At 38.3% G+C, this 18,268-nt stretch overlaps 1 protein-coding gene across 1 annotated transcript; it reads left to right on the top strand.

The window, feature by feature from the left end:
* The first annotated feature begins 2,347 nt into the window (after positions 1-2,347).
* Positions 2,348-16,794, top strand: MEIOB (meiosis specific with OB-fold). Its single transcript, XM_009467959.2, has 13 exons — positions 2,348-2,416; positions 5,805-5,862; positions 7,267-7,398; positions 8,153-8,225; positions 9,626-9,821; positions 10,317-10,417; positions 12,766-12,818; positions 12,908-13,003; positions 13,380-13,481; positions 13,975-14,128; positions 14,504-14,687; positions 15,203-15,289; positions 16,185-16,794. The coding sequence occupies exons 1-13, from the start codon at positions 2,348-2,350 to the stop codon at positions 16,317-16,319; spliced, it is 1,440 nt and encodes a 479-aa protein (XP_009466234.1). The 3' UTR covers positions 16,320-16,794.
* Positions 16,795-18,268: the final 1,474 nt, after the last annotated feature.

Genomic DNA, 18,268 nt, shown 5'->3' with positions numbered 1-18,268 from the left:
GTGCATTTGTTCAGGAAAAAATCTTCCAGCGCCTGCTGTGAAGTAGTACTGCAAGGAAATACAGAAATTTTGTTAAACAGCAAGCAAAAGATGCAATCAGGTGGTTCAAATTAACATCCTACCTGGGAAACCTCGTATATGTCGGGATGAAGCTGCTGCCCCAGAGGGAGCGACGGGGCAGTAATGGTGGGAGATGCAGGTAAAGCCCCACAGATTGGAGGATTCACAAAAAATGAAATCTAAGCTCTGAACCCTCAGCTCTGGACCCGATGCAGAGCTCACTGATGAAGCTGATGGTGCCATGCTCTGAGCTGATCCCTCTGGGCTGAGCGCCCTTCCTCCTCAGGTGTGTGAAAGCCCCAGGACTCTGAATTTCTGGTGTGGGTTTTTTTTTTTGGCAGCCATCCTCTGAACCCCAGGGCCGTGGCCAGTGCCCGCTGGGTGGAGCCCTGGCCACCCTCACACCGCTCCCCCTCACGCCTGCGCTGGCCCTTGAAGGAAGGTTGCATGCAGCGAGAGGGCACTAAGTCCTTTTCCCGCCCATGGCGCTTGCCGCCATTTTGTCTCCCTGTCCTGCACACCTCATGCCTTCCTTTCAGGGCGCTCCCTTCCCATCCCGGCTGGTCTGTGTCTCCCCTGAGACCCCTTGGTGGCAGGTGGGGCTGTGGTAAGGGCTCCTGCCTGCCCAGCCTCCAAGCTGACGCTGTCCCTGCCTGTGTGGGAGGGCCGCCATGTGTTGCTTGGGCTTGGGCAGGGAAAGAAATGAGGATGGTGATGGGCCCATGCAAGAAAAATTTCTTTGCAGTGTAGAGCCCAGCCTGGCTTTGGGGGTGCAAGCTTGTCTGGTGCCAAACACCAGTTTGGGATGGGGTGGTGGTGCCAAAGGCTTCATACTTTTATTCATTGTGATTTCCATCTTGTTCTTTCTCTCAGAAGAAGGTCTGATCCTGGGTGGTGGTGAGAGAAGGTCCCTCAGCTGTCCTCGGGAGCTCAGCCCCTGCCTCTGAGGGGGTACGTGAGGGGTGCAATCCCATGCTGCAGCTTCCCCTCTCGGGGCCTTTAGCATTTTAAATCCTAAATTCCCTCTCTAATCTTCCTTTGATACATGTGTTCCCAGTGCTGTTTTCTTTAACCTGATTCAGCTGTGGTGTGAGGTATGTTATTTAGCAATATTTAACTTATTTTGAGGCAAGAATATTAACATGCCTTGGAGGGATAGTTGAGGTGACTTTCCTACATAAGTGAACGTGAATTCTTCCATATAATGGGATGGGAATAGGTTTGAAGGCACCATTGTTCAGTAGTTTTTGAAAGGTAAATTTGGGGTATCTTTCTGTGAGAGTTTAGTTTGAAATGCTCTTTTAGAGAAATCACTTTGTTCTCAGATAACTGCTTACTTTTTTTAAAGGGCAGACTGTCTATTTCTTTTCTAGTGCGTTCAACAGATCATTACACTAATGCCCAAGGAAATGGTTAACGATTCTCACGCAGGGTGCCAGGTATAAAGACTGCGAAAGCCATTCAGAACTTTTGTTATAAAGTTTGAACAGGCATCCTCTGAAAAATGTCAGCAGTTCTCTCATATTAAAGGTTATTACGATTTGGACAACCGATGGTTCCTTTTACAAAAAAATAGAATCTGACAACTATTTGCTAAATATCAATAATGTCTCTGAGGGTACCCATGGAATAATAAGAGGCATTCAGACCGGCTAACAAAGCACCCATGGCCCGACTTTGGCACCAACAGAGAGGACTCGAGTGCACAGTAGCTCACAGGAATGGACAGTAATGCTATGTTGGCAGCCTGAAAATAACTGTTTTTTAAAAAATTTTATTTTAATAAATTCAAAACTTTTCTACTTTGAGGAAGGAATGAACTCATTTTAGAGTAGTTTAATATTAAGTCCAAAACCTCAATTAAGGTGGTTTGCAATGCAACACTTTTCTTTCCTCCCATGTAAATGGCCTTTTATATATGAACTGCCTCATTAAATTCAGTTGGACTTCCCAGACAGGAGAAGGAAGGTAAATATTTTTCAGAGGCTGGTGCTAATGGAGTCATTTAGTGCTGAATAAATAAATAAATAAAAATTGCAGACGTTTATTTGAGAAGCATAGGTAGAGTAGTTATAGTAAAATTCATAACTTACATCGCCAAATACAAACAATAAAGAATTGTCTACTTCAGATGGCTTGAAATGGTTTTTATTGAAGACAGATGCTATTTAGGTCAAAACATTTGTGTTAAAAAAATAACTTGTTATTCTCACTATGAATAGTTTTAAGTGATTTGTTTAGATTTTTTAAAAAATCTAAATTAGTTTTCTCAAGTTACAGATAAAGAATGGCTTATTCTAGTTCAACACGGGACTTTGTTGCACTTTCAGATCTTCATCCAAATCTTGCTCGTCCTGTAAGTCTCATAGACATAGTACTTTTGTTCTCAAATGAAATTGTATATGGCTGTATCATATTACTGCAAAATTATGTAATTGTCATGTATTTAGATACTAATAGCATTAGTATAATTGTTAGATATAAAGTACCCTACCTTCTTTGTGTATAAACCAGCAAAATGAAAATTGATGCTGCTGTTGTCCATAGTATGTGGATACCACAACTATAGATATTGACTGGACAATTCAAGGTCTGAAAGTATCAGAGGCTTCTTTGTAATGTTTTAAATGGATGCTGAATTAGTAAAGACATGTACAGAGTCAGCATTATGTAGTCACAATACATCTGTAATCTACAATAGTCTTTCACTACAAGCTGTGAACGTAAGGCCCAATCCTGCAGTCTTTACTTGTGTGCTCAATCCCTCTGAGCTAAATAACATAGTCCTGAATTATTCAAACAAAACTCTTGTTGAATGGTATGGTGTTTTAACCGGATAAAAATCTCACAATTACATGTCAGATAGGATTGTTTCTGTTTCTTTAGAACAAAAAGCAGGTTTTGCAGTTGTCAGTTTATGAGGAGCTAAGAATTTTGCTTGTGGGAGTACAGGAGAGTAGGATGAACCAAAAAGTAAAATTAACAAACAGCAAAGCTTTGTAGTTGGTAGATTCATACAGATGTTTGAGTATGAATTTTTTTTTGTTGTCCTGATATGAGTGAGGACCATCATCACTGGAGTAAGAGCTGAAGAGGGGAGTGTGCTGTAAAAGTCAGTATTTTTCTCTTTTCGGTTTTAGATGGTTGAATAAAAAATAGGAAGTCTTGGGGGGGACACAGTTTTTCATTCTTTGCTCTCCAAGATTATGGTTTAATATGGGAGGGAGAAGACTGTATCATTCTCTGTTGCAGTATTTCTCACCCTTCACTCTGTAGCCCACCAGCGATAACGTTTCTTCTAAGTGTTGAGTGCTGCTGGGAGTTGGAGACTGGAGAACAAAACAGAGAGGCAGCATTTCCACATGGATGCACTGCGAGCTGTGGTGCGGTGTTACAGCCGCATCTCTCCACGCAGCTTAAAGTAGATGCATGTCTACAGAGCTGTACGCCCTGTGGAAATCCTGGTGCTTGTGAAGAGAGTGAAAACAGGGAGTTTTCCTGTTCCCACAGCTTTTTATTTGGGAGGGGCACAATTTAGCCCCTTTTTCTCATTTATTTTAAACAAATGAAAGATATATCACAGAAAAGGGGTGAACTAGAAGAGGGAGTTTTATGTGCCCTCATAGCGGTATTGTATATTCTTTCCAACTTTTTATAAACTCCTGGTCTCCAGCAAAGTTAATTTAATCTGTCATGCAGTTACTCCCAAATACAGTGATCCACTAACTCAGTTAAAAGCTTTTATTTTACAAATAAAACTAATCTTAAGTATTGCAGTTAGCAACATATAGTAAAGAAAGTATTTTTATAAAAAAGTAATTCACTAGTATCTCATGGTAGAACACTCAGTATGTGTTTAGGACTTTAAAACAGTTGAGCACACATAATTCAAAGTCATATTTTTTTGCTTTGCAGTTTATTTTTTAAAAGTGAAATAGATCAAAGACTAAGAAACTTGCAATGTGTTAATGCTGTAGTCTCATGACTTGGTTGAGCGACCTTAAGCAATGCTCTGCCAAAAAAGGCAGTATGGCCCGCTTCCTCATTGCAGGCGTGGTCCGCTCCTCCTCTTTTGGTGAAACTAGTGCTTGTGTAGTTGCACAATAAGCTGATCAAGGAAATGATCTCTGGAAGTTTTTCTACCCTCTTTCTCCCCCCACCCCCAATAGTTTCCAGCCAGATCACTTCCTTCTGCCAGCTTGCTGTGCAGGCTTAGCGCTAATAGGAGAGAGGTGAATATATTTGCAGCAGGGACAGGGGAGATCTCTTTTGGAAACTGCAGATTTACATGAGCTTAATTCATGTGAGGAGTAATCCTAAATGTCAGTTCTTTTGACTGGTGGTGAGACACAGGGTATGTTGCACTCTGATTTAATTGAAATGTTTTTTTTTTGTTTTGTTTTGTTTTTTAAGAAACAAAACCAAAAATAGAAAAATAAAATCCTAATCTAAATCACTACATGTTGTGGACAGATAGAAAGTATTCAGTTAGAAAGACTGGAAGAACTAGGATATTACACTGTTGTACATATACTTCCTCTTAATGAGTTCATTTCCATCACTGTAGGATAAGACAGTTACCTTGCTCCATCTAGTGATTCAAAGTAAACTGGGAACATGAGATCTAATTTTTGAGCACATGTCAATATTGTCACAGTGAAGTCAGTCAGGTTGCATTACTTTGTGCAAAATTCAGCCTGTGTGGATTATTAAATTGTTACTCTGCCCCTTGCTGGCTGACTGCTAGGGTTCCCCTGCTCGAACAAGAAAGTCAGGCAGTGCTGCAAGTAAGTGCACATGTGAGTGGAAGAGATGTGGCACACTCTGTGTTTTGAAGGACCCTTTGCAAGGACCCTATTGCAATGTCAGTCTCTCCTTCCAGTCCTTGTTACCATACCAACTTTCATTGTTTATCTCTTAAATTCCAAACTAGCACTGCAATACTCCTCTCTCACACTGAGGAGGACCTTTTTTTTTTTTTTTTTTTAAAAAAAAAAAGAAACACCACGCAGCTATATATTAATATATATATATATTCTCTCTCTCTCTCTCTTCCTGTGTGTGTTTGCTCCTAGTAGTTTTGTTTGACAATTGAGACTGGGGTGCTTTTGCATAATAAATACAGGTTTAGCAAAGCAGAGTAAGATTGATTTTGTTTTGAATAATCAAAAAAGTTCATTGCCTAAGCTCCCTTCGTAGTTGGTTGAGAGACAGACAGCAAGACAGAGGCATCTGTAGAAATTTATGTTGCTTAGATGAGGATAGGATAAATGGCCCTCCCTGTGGATGTACACGTGTGTACCTTGGTGCTGACAGCAGGGGAAACCCTGGATGCTTAACTGTAAAATAAATCCTGTCCAGACTTTTCATGGTGCATTTAAGGAGATCTGAGACCTGTGCAGAGAGCGTGTAGCAACAATATTGCTGCTTACCTGAGGAGAGATTACTGTAGAACAGCCAAAATTGTGAATGTTTTGGGTGAACTTTTGTCCTCCCATTGTCTTTACAAACAGAAACAGATGTATTTATTTTAATATTTTTATTAGTCACTCTTTTTCTTAAAGTAAAATTATATGTTTATGTTTTAGTCTTTACTTCATATGGTAGTGTGGAATAAATAGATTAAAATGATTACCAGTCAGAAATATGTTTATTATCATCAGTAGAGTACAAGTCCATGAAATCTAATTCGCCATATACATCTGTGTTTAATACTTGTATTCTATAATCTTTTTATTTTTTAGAATGTAATCGGTGTGGTTATTGGGAAAACAGATGTCAGAGGCTTTCCAGACAGAAAAAGTACAGTCCCTTTTAACTGTTTTTACTTCATTTTCTTATACGGTATAATTTGGCATATATGACTGAAATCAATATTTAAATGATAAGCAGACTTCTTAGTGTAAAATGTATAGAATAAAAATGCGCAAAAAAAAAAATTGTGTGTGTTTGAGAACCAAAATGAAAGAGCAGCATTAGTTTGGCTAAACCTTATCAATTAGAATTTGTTTGGAAAAACTCCATCAGGGAAGTGTTTCGGAGTCTGAAGAAGATGGTACTGCTATGAACCCACTATTATATACATACTGCTGGAATTGATCTGGTCCCTTCATATTCATGCTCTCTTAAAACAGAAATGTTAAGATGTCTTGAGGAGTGAAACAAGTAATTTCTGGTCTGAGTAGCACCAGCTTCATCTTATTGTATACTCCTAAAGAAAAAATGGGAATAATACGTTGTTAGTACAGCATTAGCTGGAAATTGAAGTAACGCATCTACAGCTTAGGGCGGATCCAGGCACTGTTAGGAAGCGTCTCCAGTCCTAGAGAGCCATTCCAGCCCTGTGCGAAGCGCTCAGCTATTCTGTTGGCATTGGCATCATGCTGAGCTGCTCCGGTGGTGGATTTTTAGAAGGAAGTCATCATCCTCACCAGAAACAATTCTACATAGTCTGAAAATGTGGTGTGCGTATTTATGCCTCCGTGGAACTACGCTCAGATTATGCTTACTCTATGTGGATCACTATACGGTTTTCATTGCTAATTTAAAAATAACGCATTGCTTAATGCTGTATGATTCATGGAAAGCTTTGTTAATTAGCTGTAAGAGAAAAGGAGTGCAGTGTTTCAGAGACTGATACCCTCTTGACCATGAACTTTCCATATAGCTGGAAACACTTTGCTTTACTCCGTCAAACCCCTTGGTACTATCTGGACAGTGATACTGCCTGTGATCTGCAGCCTTGTGTGTCATGGCGGTGCTCTCGTACATGGGCACAGCCATCTAAAGACAGCCTACCTACTACAAAATTTGGGATAGTATGTACGCTTGTTCATAGCGTTGCTTCAGGTGTTAGCCCTGTTTGTGTGTTTGTCCATGCCTTGAATGTAGTAGCATCGTACGGTTCTTTTATTTCTCTTGCATTAGATCTGAAAGTTTATATGGTGCTGCCTAAAGTTAAGTCATATGTGTACGTGGGTGGGATGGTACGGGCACAACCAGGGCATGAGTTGTAGCCAACCCCATTCAGGAACACAAGTGTGTTTACTGAATAGTCTGCTGACCTCTAGTGGTACTCACGACATTGCGGGCAGTAAATTCATGACAAAATCCAGGGAAGCCTCGAAGTAATAGTTTTTATACATATATTGCAGATTGAAATCAAGCTGTGCTAATGAATTGTAATAGTGCTGTTTATTTTTGCAGACATTGGGTCTGAAAGGTACACCTTCAGTTTTACTATTCGTGATTCACCAACTTATTTTATAAATGTAAGTTCTTGGGGCAGAGAAGAGTATATCAGATCACTTTCAGAAAGCTTTAGAGTTGGCGACTGTGGTAAGTCGGAGTTTATTCTTAACATGTTTGTGTTTGAATGTGTTTTTTTTCCAGTAAATCAGTGTTATGTGTTTGTGGTTTTGCTATATTTTTCTCTGAGGACTCAGAAAACAGTCTAATTGGAAACAAATTGTTCAGTTATGTTAAGTATAAAGAGGAAAGGAATAAGATTTCAAGGGTTTAAATTTAAAGCCAGTGAATATGTCAACAAAAAGCCTAGATACAAATCCACTGAATGCAGCCACCAGAACTTATCTATAGTTAATTGATCTAGATTCTTACTTATATTCAGTTCTTATAAATTAAGAAAAATGAACTCTGTAAAGTAGTTTGGGGTTTTTCTTTGTCTTCATTTAGTTACAGGTATGACTATGATTGTTCATAAAAACACAACAAAAATCTTGTATTTATTTATAGGCTGTGTTTTTATCTTGTTAAGTTAACAGAAAGACTTTGCTGCCCATGGCTGCTAGATCAGTGTCTGGATAAGACTTAGGACTATGAAGAGTACACACACAAGAACTCAGTGTTATTTTGTTCCATTAAATGTCTTGAGGACTCCTGTGGGACTTTGGCTTTAACGTGAGCTGTCTGGACAGATACAGTTTTCAGTATGAAAACATTTAGCAGTAGTTACTGCATGTATCTTTTCCTTTCCATATCAACCTTGAAAGCAACCATTTTTAAAAGCGACTTCTCTTTATATGTATCTATATTCAGTTTTCTAACATTACTTATCAATGTTTTATTTTAGTTACGATTGAAAATCCTTTAGTTCAGTCAAAGGAAGCAGAAAGGGAAGAAAAATTCAACCCTGTAACTCCCAGGTAAATTTAAAGCATAGACTGGTAGTTCTTTTCAGAAAGATCCAAGTTAATACTTGCTTTAGTTGCCAGTCAATTGCAGCAGCATGCAATTGATAGAAGTATTTGGGGTTAGTCTTTTTATGTAGCTGTACCTTCCTCCCTGTGTTCAACCATGTGTGGTCAAATAATCTCAGAAGAGAATGTATTGCTCAGTATATGGTCTTTGGAGTTTTGTCATGAAGTAATAACGCTCTTTGTAACTAAACAGAGTAAATTTCATTCTTTGAGTAAAGTCCATTCTTTGAGTAAAGTCTACTAAAATTATTTGAAATTGATTTGATTCTGCCAAAGTGTTTTATGAGACATAACTGTTTTATAGACAGCATATCCTTATCAAAATCCATTCGCATGACATACTTATCTAGAAGGTATTTTAATACACTGTGATGCTATTTGTTACTTATTTGGCAAGGCATTGCCATTCCTTTTGTCTCATGCAACGTATATATGTTGACTTTCAGTGTATTCTCTAAAATCTGAACAATTTGAACCGGTGTATGAAACTAACTAACACTGCAAGTCGTAATTTAGATATGTTTTAACTTATCTTAGATAACTAAGATGTAGATGTTAGATAGACTAATACACCTGTTCTTTAATTAGGGTTTCTTTCCTAATTGGTCATATTCTAAGATTTTTAATCATGTATCAGTCATAAGAATATTGCATATATGCACATTAAATTGGCAAATTAGAAGTTTTATGCTCTTGCTTACTGATCATCTCTAAGCTTTGTAGCAAATGTATAGCTGTAGTTGTTACCCTCACTTTCTGGCTAAGCAGAAAGAAGTAAAAGAAGAAATGTCAGGTAGAAACTTCACTGAGGAAAAGAGCTCCTCTCTCAATCTATAGATTTCATAAGCATTTGTAAAATATATTTATCCAGAATATATTGAATATATCTTATCTCCACTGGCTAACAGTGCATTATAGATATTACTTTTGAAAGCACCTTACCAAATCCAGTCTGACTATAGTAATGTCTTATTATGTCACAATGCCAAAACCTCTGAATTACCTGGATTGCAGACATTTCAGAATTTATTTTATTTTTAGTGACTGATAAGGGCTGAAAGACTCACAAATATGTATTGTACATTGCTAGTAATTCATGCTGGCTTTTCAATTCTAAATAAATATAAAGTACACAATAATAAGTCTTCTGTAAGAGAAAAGTATATAATAATAAAAAAATAATTTCAGAACAAATTAATTCCAACTTTTCCATACCTTTAGGGAAAACAATAAAGGAATAAATCAGCGCTTATTTTCTCACGTGAATTGAATTAACATTTTACACTGTTAACATATTGGTGAGTGAAATGTTGATTGATGTGATTTGTTTTGTGCATACCATCTAGTTGCTACAAATTATTGCTCAGTGAAAATCATTCAGTGGTCAAAACATCTTCATGTTATGAAATGGACACCAAACTGCTTTCTCTGTTGCATCTGCCTGTCAAGGACCCTCAGGACTATTACTCACTGGGTGATATCATCGCAAACGGACAAAGCCTCGATGGAAGAATCCTTAATGTGCTTGCAGCTGTAATGTCAGTAAGTTAAGGAGCCACAACAGAGTAGTGTTTTTCTACTGTACCACGGGTAACTTAGTTGATTTAAGTGTGAATATGGATTTTTGGGACTCATAGTGGACAGGAATCACTGGGTTTGTTTGTTTGTTTAGGTTGGCAGTCACATCAGCTGAGTTACAATAGCCATACAAGCTACTTGATGAGATTTTTATCAACAACAGGAGGGGGGAAATTAAGGAAATGGACATGTCCTACATCAGTTGTCTTTTTGCAATCACGCATGTGAAAGCAGTAGATAAGTTGAAATTTGTAAACCGCAGATTTTTAGAAAATAAAATGTGTCCCTTTATCTTGAAGTAAAATTACTGTTGTTAAACTTTTAGTGGTGTACATTTTTTTTTTGGTGGTCTACAGGCTTTTTTCCCCCTTTTTTAACTCTTCTGTTTTCCAGGTTATCACTTTTATTCTCCTGAACACTTAGTAGAGGAAAAGTGACTGCTTCTCTTTCTTCTTAAAGGTTGGGGAGCCAAAGTATTTTATGACTTCAGACAAAAGAAAAGGTCAGAGATGTGAAGTAAAGCTGTATGATGAAACAGAGATGTCTTTTCCAATAGTATGGTAAAATGTTTTTTAATTCACTAAAATACACAAATTAATGCAAGAGTAGGTAAAGAAATTAACTGTAATACATACTGTTATAAGACTGTCTTTTAATTTAAATGTATTGTTATTTGGGTGGCAACTGTGATGAGGCAGCAGTGTGCACTGAACAGAGGCTTAAAGAAGAGACTCATTAGAGTGACCTTATATATATTGTCTAGTTTTATGACTTGCTGACAGACTGCTAGCTGATGAATGGCAAAATGAAGCTTATTTCCAAATAGTTACATTTTTTAATGTGGAAATTTTAACTCATTCAGGAAATGGCATTTTAAAAGAGCTACAAAGGCAGTATGTTTTTTTCACAAACTAGGGGGAAAAAAGAGGAGCATCCTTAATTTTTAAAGCCAAGCGGAATTAACAAGTGGAATGGAAATAGGTTGAATAGTTTTTAAATGTTTAAAATAGTGCAGTAACATTTTGATACTACTTTGGCCATATTTTCAAACAGTATCCCGTTTACAAACATGATTACATCCATACCATTTACACATGTAAATAGTGATTTGTTTACACAGGAACTTTTGCATTTTGCCCATAGTTTGTTAAATAAACTCGTGGCTTATCTATGTGCAAGGGTATGTGGGTATTTGTTTGCACTGGGTTTGCTGTCTGTTGGTTGAAATGACCTTTGTTCCCTAGATAGGAGTAGCAAGATAGCATTGCACTCTGTGTCTGAGCTAGAAACTGTATTATCATTCAGTGTAATGTTTAACACAGTTAATGTATACACGCAAACACTAATAAGCATCTATGGTGTGAAGTTTTCTAGCCCTTGAGCTGCCGCCAATGTTAATTTGCAGCAGCAGCTCCGATACTCTTGTTTCAGTGCTGGTACGTAGGGATACAGAGCTGTATACTTCAGGAGTCCTCAGAAGCAGAGACTAGGTGGTGTTATTGTGGTTACCCTAAACAGTGCCTTTTGCGCTTTCATGGAGCCGTAGGCAGACGCAAAGATTCAGGAAATCCTTGAGCAACAGTGTTGTGGTTTAACCCCAGTTGGCAACTAAGCACCACACAGCCGCTCGCTCGCTTCCCCATGGTGGAATGGGGGAGAGAATCGGAAGAGTAATAGTGAGAAAACTCGTGGGCCGAGACAAAGATAGTCCAATAGGTAAAGCAAAAGCCACGTGCACAAGCAAAGCAAACCAAGGAATTCATTCACTCCTTCCCATCGGCAGGCAGGTGTTCAGCCATCTCCAGGAAAGCAGGGCTCCACCACACGCAATGGTTACTTGGGAAGACAAATGCCATCACTCCAAATGTCCCCCCCTTCCCTCCCCTTCCCCCAGCTTTACATACAGAGCATGACATCATACGGTATGGAATATCCCTTTGGCCAGTCTGGGTCAGCTGTCCTGGCTGTGCCCCCTCCCAGCTTCTTGTGCACCTGGCAGAGCAGGGGAAGCTGAAAAGTCCTTGACTAGTGTAGGCACTACTTAGCAACAACTAAAACATCAGTGTGTTATCTAAATAACTAAATACTAAATATACTGTATAATACTAAATAACTGTGTCATACTAAATCCAAAACACAACACTATACCAGCTACTAAGAAGAAAACTTACTCTATCCCAGCTGAAACCAGGACAAACAGCATCGTAGTGAAGATATTTCAGAGGCTATCAGTGAAGAGGTGGCTGAGCAATGCTAGATGAAAAGTAAATACCTTAAATCTTTTTCCAAGGATTAAGAAAAAAGCCCACCACAACAAAACTGTGCTTTGGCAGTATTCTTGCCATCCAAACTTATGAGGAACTGAATGAGATTTTATGAAGGAACCTAACCATCAAATTATCATTTTTGAGGGATACCACTGACCTCACTCTAGTCTCATCATCCACAGTTACAAGGATTCCAGTGCTGGAAAGCTGGCTGAACACCTAGCCTAGTGATGTGAGCAATCAGCTTGTTCCCACAGAAAAGGCTCAGCTGATAAGCAGTTATTTTAACTGTGATTTGCTTTAGTTAGAAATTACTTTTGTCAAAGCTCTGAAATGCATACAGTATTTTTCCAGATGTATTCTGCATTGAATCATTTTGAACAATCTAATAGCCCTTTATTTTACCCTGTTTGGCATGGGATAAAATAGGGACTGTATTAGACCGTACATAAAGCATCCTGGCTGGCTGCAGACCAGATGCCTGTGGATATACATGGCGTTTCATTTGCATGTGCATGTAACAAAGGAGTTGTGTCCCCTTTGGCCAATTTAATTATAACTGTATTGTTTAGTAGTTTAGTACTAAACAGTTTGAGTGCTGTTCCAGAAATGTTTTGATACATTAACTTTTTTTAATTTAGTTGGGATAATGAATCTATCCAGCTTGCACAGAGTTGGATCCCACGAGAAACAGGTATAATAGTCTTGTTTTTATGTTTTTACTGTAGTTCTTAATGTGATACTTATTCTACAGTAACAGGTTTGGGTTTTTTTTGTGCACAGTAATATTTGCATCAGATGTGAGAATAAATTTTGACAAATTTAGGAACTGTATGACTGCAACTGTGATATCAAAAACCATCATTACAACTAATCCAGGTAAGAGCTGTTGAAGTATGGCTTTGGTATTAGTAATCATTATAGACTAGAATGCATGAATGATTCTATTAGAGGTCTGATTTCTTCTGCCTGCTTGCCTGAGAAAGCTCCCTGCTTCTTGTCTGTTACATAGTGACCATGCTTTTGGCTTTCACGCTTTTATCTTTTTTTTTTATTATTTTTTTTATTTTATCTAAGCAGCCTTCTTATATTCCATGTAGGACTAACAGTTAAAGTAAAAAAGAGAAAAACATCTCTTGGCTAATTCCAAGAGACAATGTGTTGGTGCTACCAGAATAAAAAGTTGTAAAATATAATTAGGCTGTTATTTTTACATGCTACATATACTAATAACTTTTAAAAATACGTTTTCAAGAAACAGCAGAAGCAAATGTTCTCTTCAGCTTCATAAAAGAGAGTACACAACCAGGAGCTTTGCATGATAAAATGGAGGAGCAGTCAAAAGAATCCATTAACTGTAAGCATGAATCCAAACACTGATTTTATTTAACTATATAGTGTAGCTTCACAGTGCAGTTCAAATTTCAAGTTCTTGCTCTGTGTGTTCATAGAAACAAAACTAAGGTATAGCCTAGCTGAATAAAGTTTGGACTGTTGTTACTGGGACTATCCCTTGCAATATCAGTTCTCTATCTTCAGGGTTGGTGACTATGCCCACTTGCAGCCTCTCTGGCATGTTCTTTCTGTCTTGAATAAGTACGAAAAACGGAAAGTTTTTTGTCAAAAACTCATTTTGGGGGATACAAAGATTAAATATTAGATGTTTTCCTGGTTTGACTTCCCTTTTGTTTTATTTTTTGTCCCCAAATGATAAGCCTGCTTCAAAAGGAAGGTGTGTGGGGCTTTTCTGATGCTTTAGATCAAATCCTCTCATTTTTATTACCTTAAGATATTGCTCTTCTGTGTTGTTTCTTTCTCAGACACACTTAACATGTCTTTTAAACTTCTAGTGGAGACTATAGCTGATGTTTATACTGTGGAACAGCTGAAAGAAAAAGCTTTACAGAGTGACGGGAAACTTGAACCAGTCTATGGCATTCTTTATGGCTACATTTCTACACTGGACATTGATGATAATGCATCTAAAGTTATTCGCAACAGATGGTAAGCAACTGCCTGCTTTAAGTTTGTATTAAAAAGCGCATATCCTTCTTTCCCTGACCCAAGTTATATGGAACAATATTTTAGTCCAGTTTCCGGACAAGAAATAAAACTCCTCTGGAGGACGCCATGTGAATTTCTGTTGTGTAGACTTCCAGAAGTACCGAGGAAGAGGAGGTGGCTTTATGAAGGACTTGCTCTCTCTGGTCCTAGAGGAGTGAAGAAGAAAGAGGCCATTTTGTCTCAGACAGACTTAAGAGTTTAGAAGATGAAGATTTTTTTTAAAGAGGAAAAGTCTCTTGGGACATCTCAGTCTAGAAAACAGTTTCAAACAAGGAGGAATTGTATATATGCATTAATTATCTTCTTATGTTTCAGTTCAACATGCCGTTTTCTGGTGAATGAAATGTCAAACACATGCACTTTCTGCAGTGACATCTCTTCAGATTCAAAGTCAACTTTTGCAAGCTTTGACATACTCATTAATCTGACAGATCACACAGGCACTCTTTATTCTTGTTACCTGTCTGACTGTGTAGCTGAGGAAACATTAGGCTGCACAGTAAGTAGAAATGAATTGGGTTGTTCTTATTTGATCTGAGCTGTGAAGCCTGATGAAAATTACAAATATATGTAAATGTTGTTTGTATATGTGTGTGTGTGTGTGTGAGTACGTTGGCTAAAAAATTGCATATGGATATGGATACACACACACACACACTTGGCTTTTTAACAAGTCAAAAGTTAGAAGTCAGTAGCTGCTAATACAAAGAAATGTGTTAAACGTAAGAGTGAATACCCTATTCAGAATACCACTTTATTTTAATTAATTTACACTTTTCTGAGAACATGGTTGGAATTCCCTAATTTTGATTCTCCAATACCCTGCAATTTATTCTGGTTAATCTTACTTTCTTTGTACATATATTACACCAAACACTATGTTAAAAGAGAGAAAATACAGCTTAGAAATGTATAAAAGAAAAAGCATAAGATGCTCTTCTCATCATAATTTTGTTGTGGAGATGTTATAACTATATGCTGAAGAAATGTTCTGTGATGTCCTGTTATTAACAGGTCCATGAGTTCCTCACTCTAACAGAAGGCAAAACTACTGCATTGAAATGGCAACTTCTTTTGGAACGAAGCAAGATTTATTTTAAAGTTAGTATTTAATGTTAATTTAAAACAGTGGCTGTTTCCCATTCCATAGTATATTTCGTACTGAAAAATTCCATGTCGGTTCTGCTGAACTTTTTAAAATAAGGATTAGTTTTTGTACATATTCTGAATATTCCAAGTAAATAGTCTTTGTCATAATTTCAACATCAGGGATGTACCTGCAGGATCAGGTATGCAGGCCTCTTTTGGGCAAACTATGAAAGACACAAACTGCTCTTAGCCAATACCGATTAAGGGGCTGATATTTCAAAAGCATGTATATGTGATTTAGTCACGGACTTCTATAGTTGTAGGTTTATAATGAATAACGTTAACACTATTAAGTTGCAAGAATAAGGCCCGGTCAATATATGTAATAGAATGTATGGTATATGGGGTTACCTAAGTATATTTCTTAGTTACCTGTATTTTTGGAAATAATATGATTAGGTATGTCTAAAATCTGCAGTTCTCCTTAAAGCAACAACAATATTAGATTCACACACCTGGAACTATTGTTAAAAGATCTGCTATTACTTGCAATATTCTGTACTTTTTTAGTTGCATGCTGTATGCTGGATTGGATTCCTTTTTCATAGAACTGCCTGTTCTAGGACAACTCTAAACTGACTCCCCTTTTCAAACTTGCCCTTCTTAGCAAGACTGTTCTTACTCTCTCATCTCCCCAGCCCTCTGCCTCTATTTCCAGGAAAAAATGAAAGTAATTTACTTCAATAGTGACATGTATATAGCATAAAAAGTGTGTACTCATGTATAAAATAATGTAAAAGATGTATAACCAAATCTGTCAATTAAACATGCTGTGTGATACTTGAAAATAATATATTTCGAAGCGCTATACAGCAGTAAAAACAAAGACGCTTCATTATTTTTACAGGTTACTTTGTCACCCAGTTGGAGAACCGGACTGAAAGTGAATGTTCTTTCATGCAAACTGGCAGACCCCATAGAGGCCAGTCAGAGCTTATTGGGAAAAGAGACTGGAAATAAGAGATTACACTATATGGCTTGATAACAGCTAGGGAAAAGACTACGTCTTCACTGTATCATTAGAGGTAGAGTGCTGTTGTCGTCATATTTTGCTAAGTATGTTCTGATGGCAAAGAAGGAATATGCATTACTAATCCCCGTAAGCGGGCTTCTGTGTTGATCTTTTTCAGGGATTGCACTTTAAGAAGTGTACTAAGGCCTCAGCTTAAGAAAAGTTAGTTCTACCCCCCTTACAAGGGGGATGGACGCTTTCTTCACTCAGTTTAGCATGCATTTTTAAAGATCAGAAATAACAAATAGTACAAAACAGATCTGTTGAGCTTCTGTGTTTTTAACTGCCTTGCTACTTTTGTGTTAGTTCAAAAAATAAAGTCTCACTTTGAAATACTGCCTGGGTTTGCGGTGTATGTTGGTGAGTCCAAACACGGAACTTCTGGCAACTGCAGTGGCTTGGAAACAGCAATGTTTGCAAGGCTTCTTTTCTTTAGGGCAAACTAAGTCTTATTAGAATGGAGTAAACAATTACCAGGGACCTCTGACAACAAAACAATCAAGCTACGACTATAAGCAGCAGAGAAGAAAGGACTCTTCTTCACCAAGAAGAGTTGTTGTTGTTAGCTGAACATAAAGAACCTAGGTATGTACATTTTGCCCTTCTCCATGTATTTTTCCCTTTTTTTTAATCTATTTCTGTCCTTAGCTTCCCCTGCCGCTGGTGTATTTGCTACATTCACCAGTCCTCACCTTCCGAGCATATCAGGTGTTGGCCTGTTTCAAATGGTGGGAAGATACTGCGGCCCTTCTCTTGCAAAGCATTTGTTAGGCTACAGCGCCTTCAGGAACTCCGATCATCCCTGGTTCACTACCTACCCGTTAAAGCAACGAGGCAGAGAGAAAACAACTACAGAAACAGTGAATTTTGACAAGCAGTACTGCAAGATTGCATCCCCCTACTCATGTGAGTGAGAACAAGGGACTAAACGCACAAAAAAAATGTTGCCAGTGTTGGGTCACTGCGTCTCTCCTGTTGCAGCAATAAACAACTTCAGAGTATTAGCTGTTACGGCTGGAAAATGTTGAAGTGGATGTTTCGATTAATTTTAATCACAACTTGGCTCAGCAATCAATACACGCTGCTTAAGACCAAACTACAAACGATGCATTGTTGCCATTGCCATAGATGGTAATGTTTGACAAGCACAAAGAAATGGAAAGAGTACAGAAAGTGAATTTTATCCTCCCTCTTTCAGGATTATTCACCCTAACTTCTCTGCACATCCCAGCTCTGTTGGCCTGACGTCTCTGCTCGGTCCAGCTCATGGAGGTGCAAGAAATTCAGAGCGTAGCTTCCCCGCTGACAGAGGCAGGCTTAAATCAAGGAGCATTTTGACTTCTGTCAGCCAGGGGCCAGCCAGGGCTGGTTCTGTTCACGTGCAACGGCTGAATGTTTGTTTCAGTCGGCCTCGGTTCCGTAGGCTTCCTTTGGATGAAATCTGAATTACGTCCACAGCATTTAGGCCTCATCATACAAAGAACATTTACACGCGCTTTAAGACATTGGCTTAAGTCAAAATACAGTGAGCTGAAACGCGCGCGTTTGCAGGATCGGTACCCAGTGCGGGTGGCGTACGGGTACGCAGTGGTGTGCTGCAGGTGCGTGCAGCTGAAGAAGCGAGTTGACAGAAAAATGTCTGTTTTCCTTCTGCAACATGTTCTGCTTTCTTTTTACCACGCGATTTGCAGCGTCCTGGACCATCCTGCTCTGTCACAGAGGTGCTTGTCTTTGGGCTACAGTAATCTTCTCTGCAAGACTCTCCAAATGCACTTTTAAAAACAAAGTGGTTATTAAGATCTGGCTCTAATATATGGAAGCATTTAACTTTGGTGCTTGCACATATGTAAAAAAATAATCCATCTGGTTTTGTTAGAAATTAGTCAGTTCTGTGCAACCTTTGAAAATGGTAAGTTTTG

The sequence above is a fragment of the Nipponia nippon genome, unplaced genomic scaffold (genome assembly GCF_047370975.1).
Source record: "Nipponia nippon isolate SJK-2023a ecotype South Korea unplaced genomic scaffold, ASM4737097v1 scaffold_5, whole genome shotgun sequence".
In the NCBI taxonomy this organism is placed as follows: Eukaryota; Metazoa; Chordata; class Aves; order Pelecaniformes; family Threskiornithidae; genus Nipponia; species Nipponia nippon.
Note: the sequence above shows the minus strand (reverse complement) of the source record. Positions and strands in the feature narration are given on the sequence as shown.

Bases quoted from the DNA above. Each gene is read 5' to 3' on its own strand.
- MEIOB (XM_009467959.2), top strand. From the start codon at position 2,348: ATGGCTTATTCTAGTTCAACACGGGACTTTGTTGCACTTTCAGATCTT. The intron at 9,822-10,316 runs GTAAGTTAAGGA...TTCTTCTTAAAG, and splicing joins TGCTTGCAGCTGTAATGTCA to GTTGGGGAGCCAAAGTATTT. The intron at 14,129-14,503 runs GTAAGCAACTGC...CTTATGTTTCAG, and splicing joins AAAGTTATTCGCAACAGATG to TTCAACATGCCGTTTTCTGG.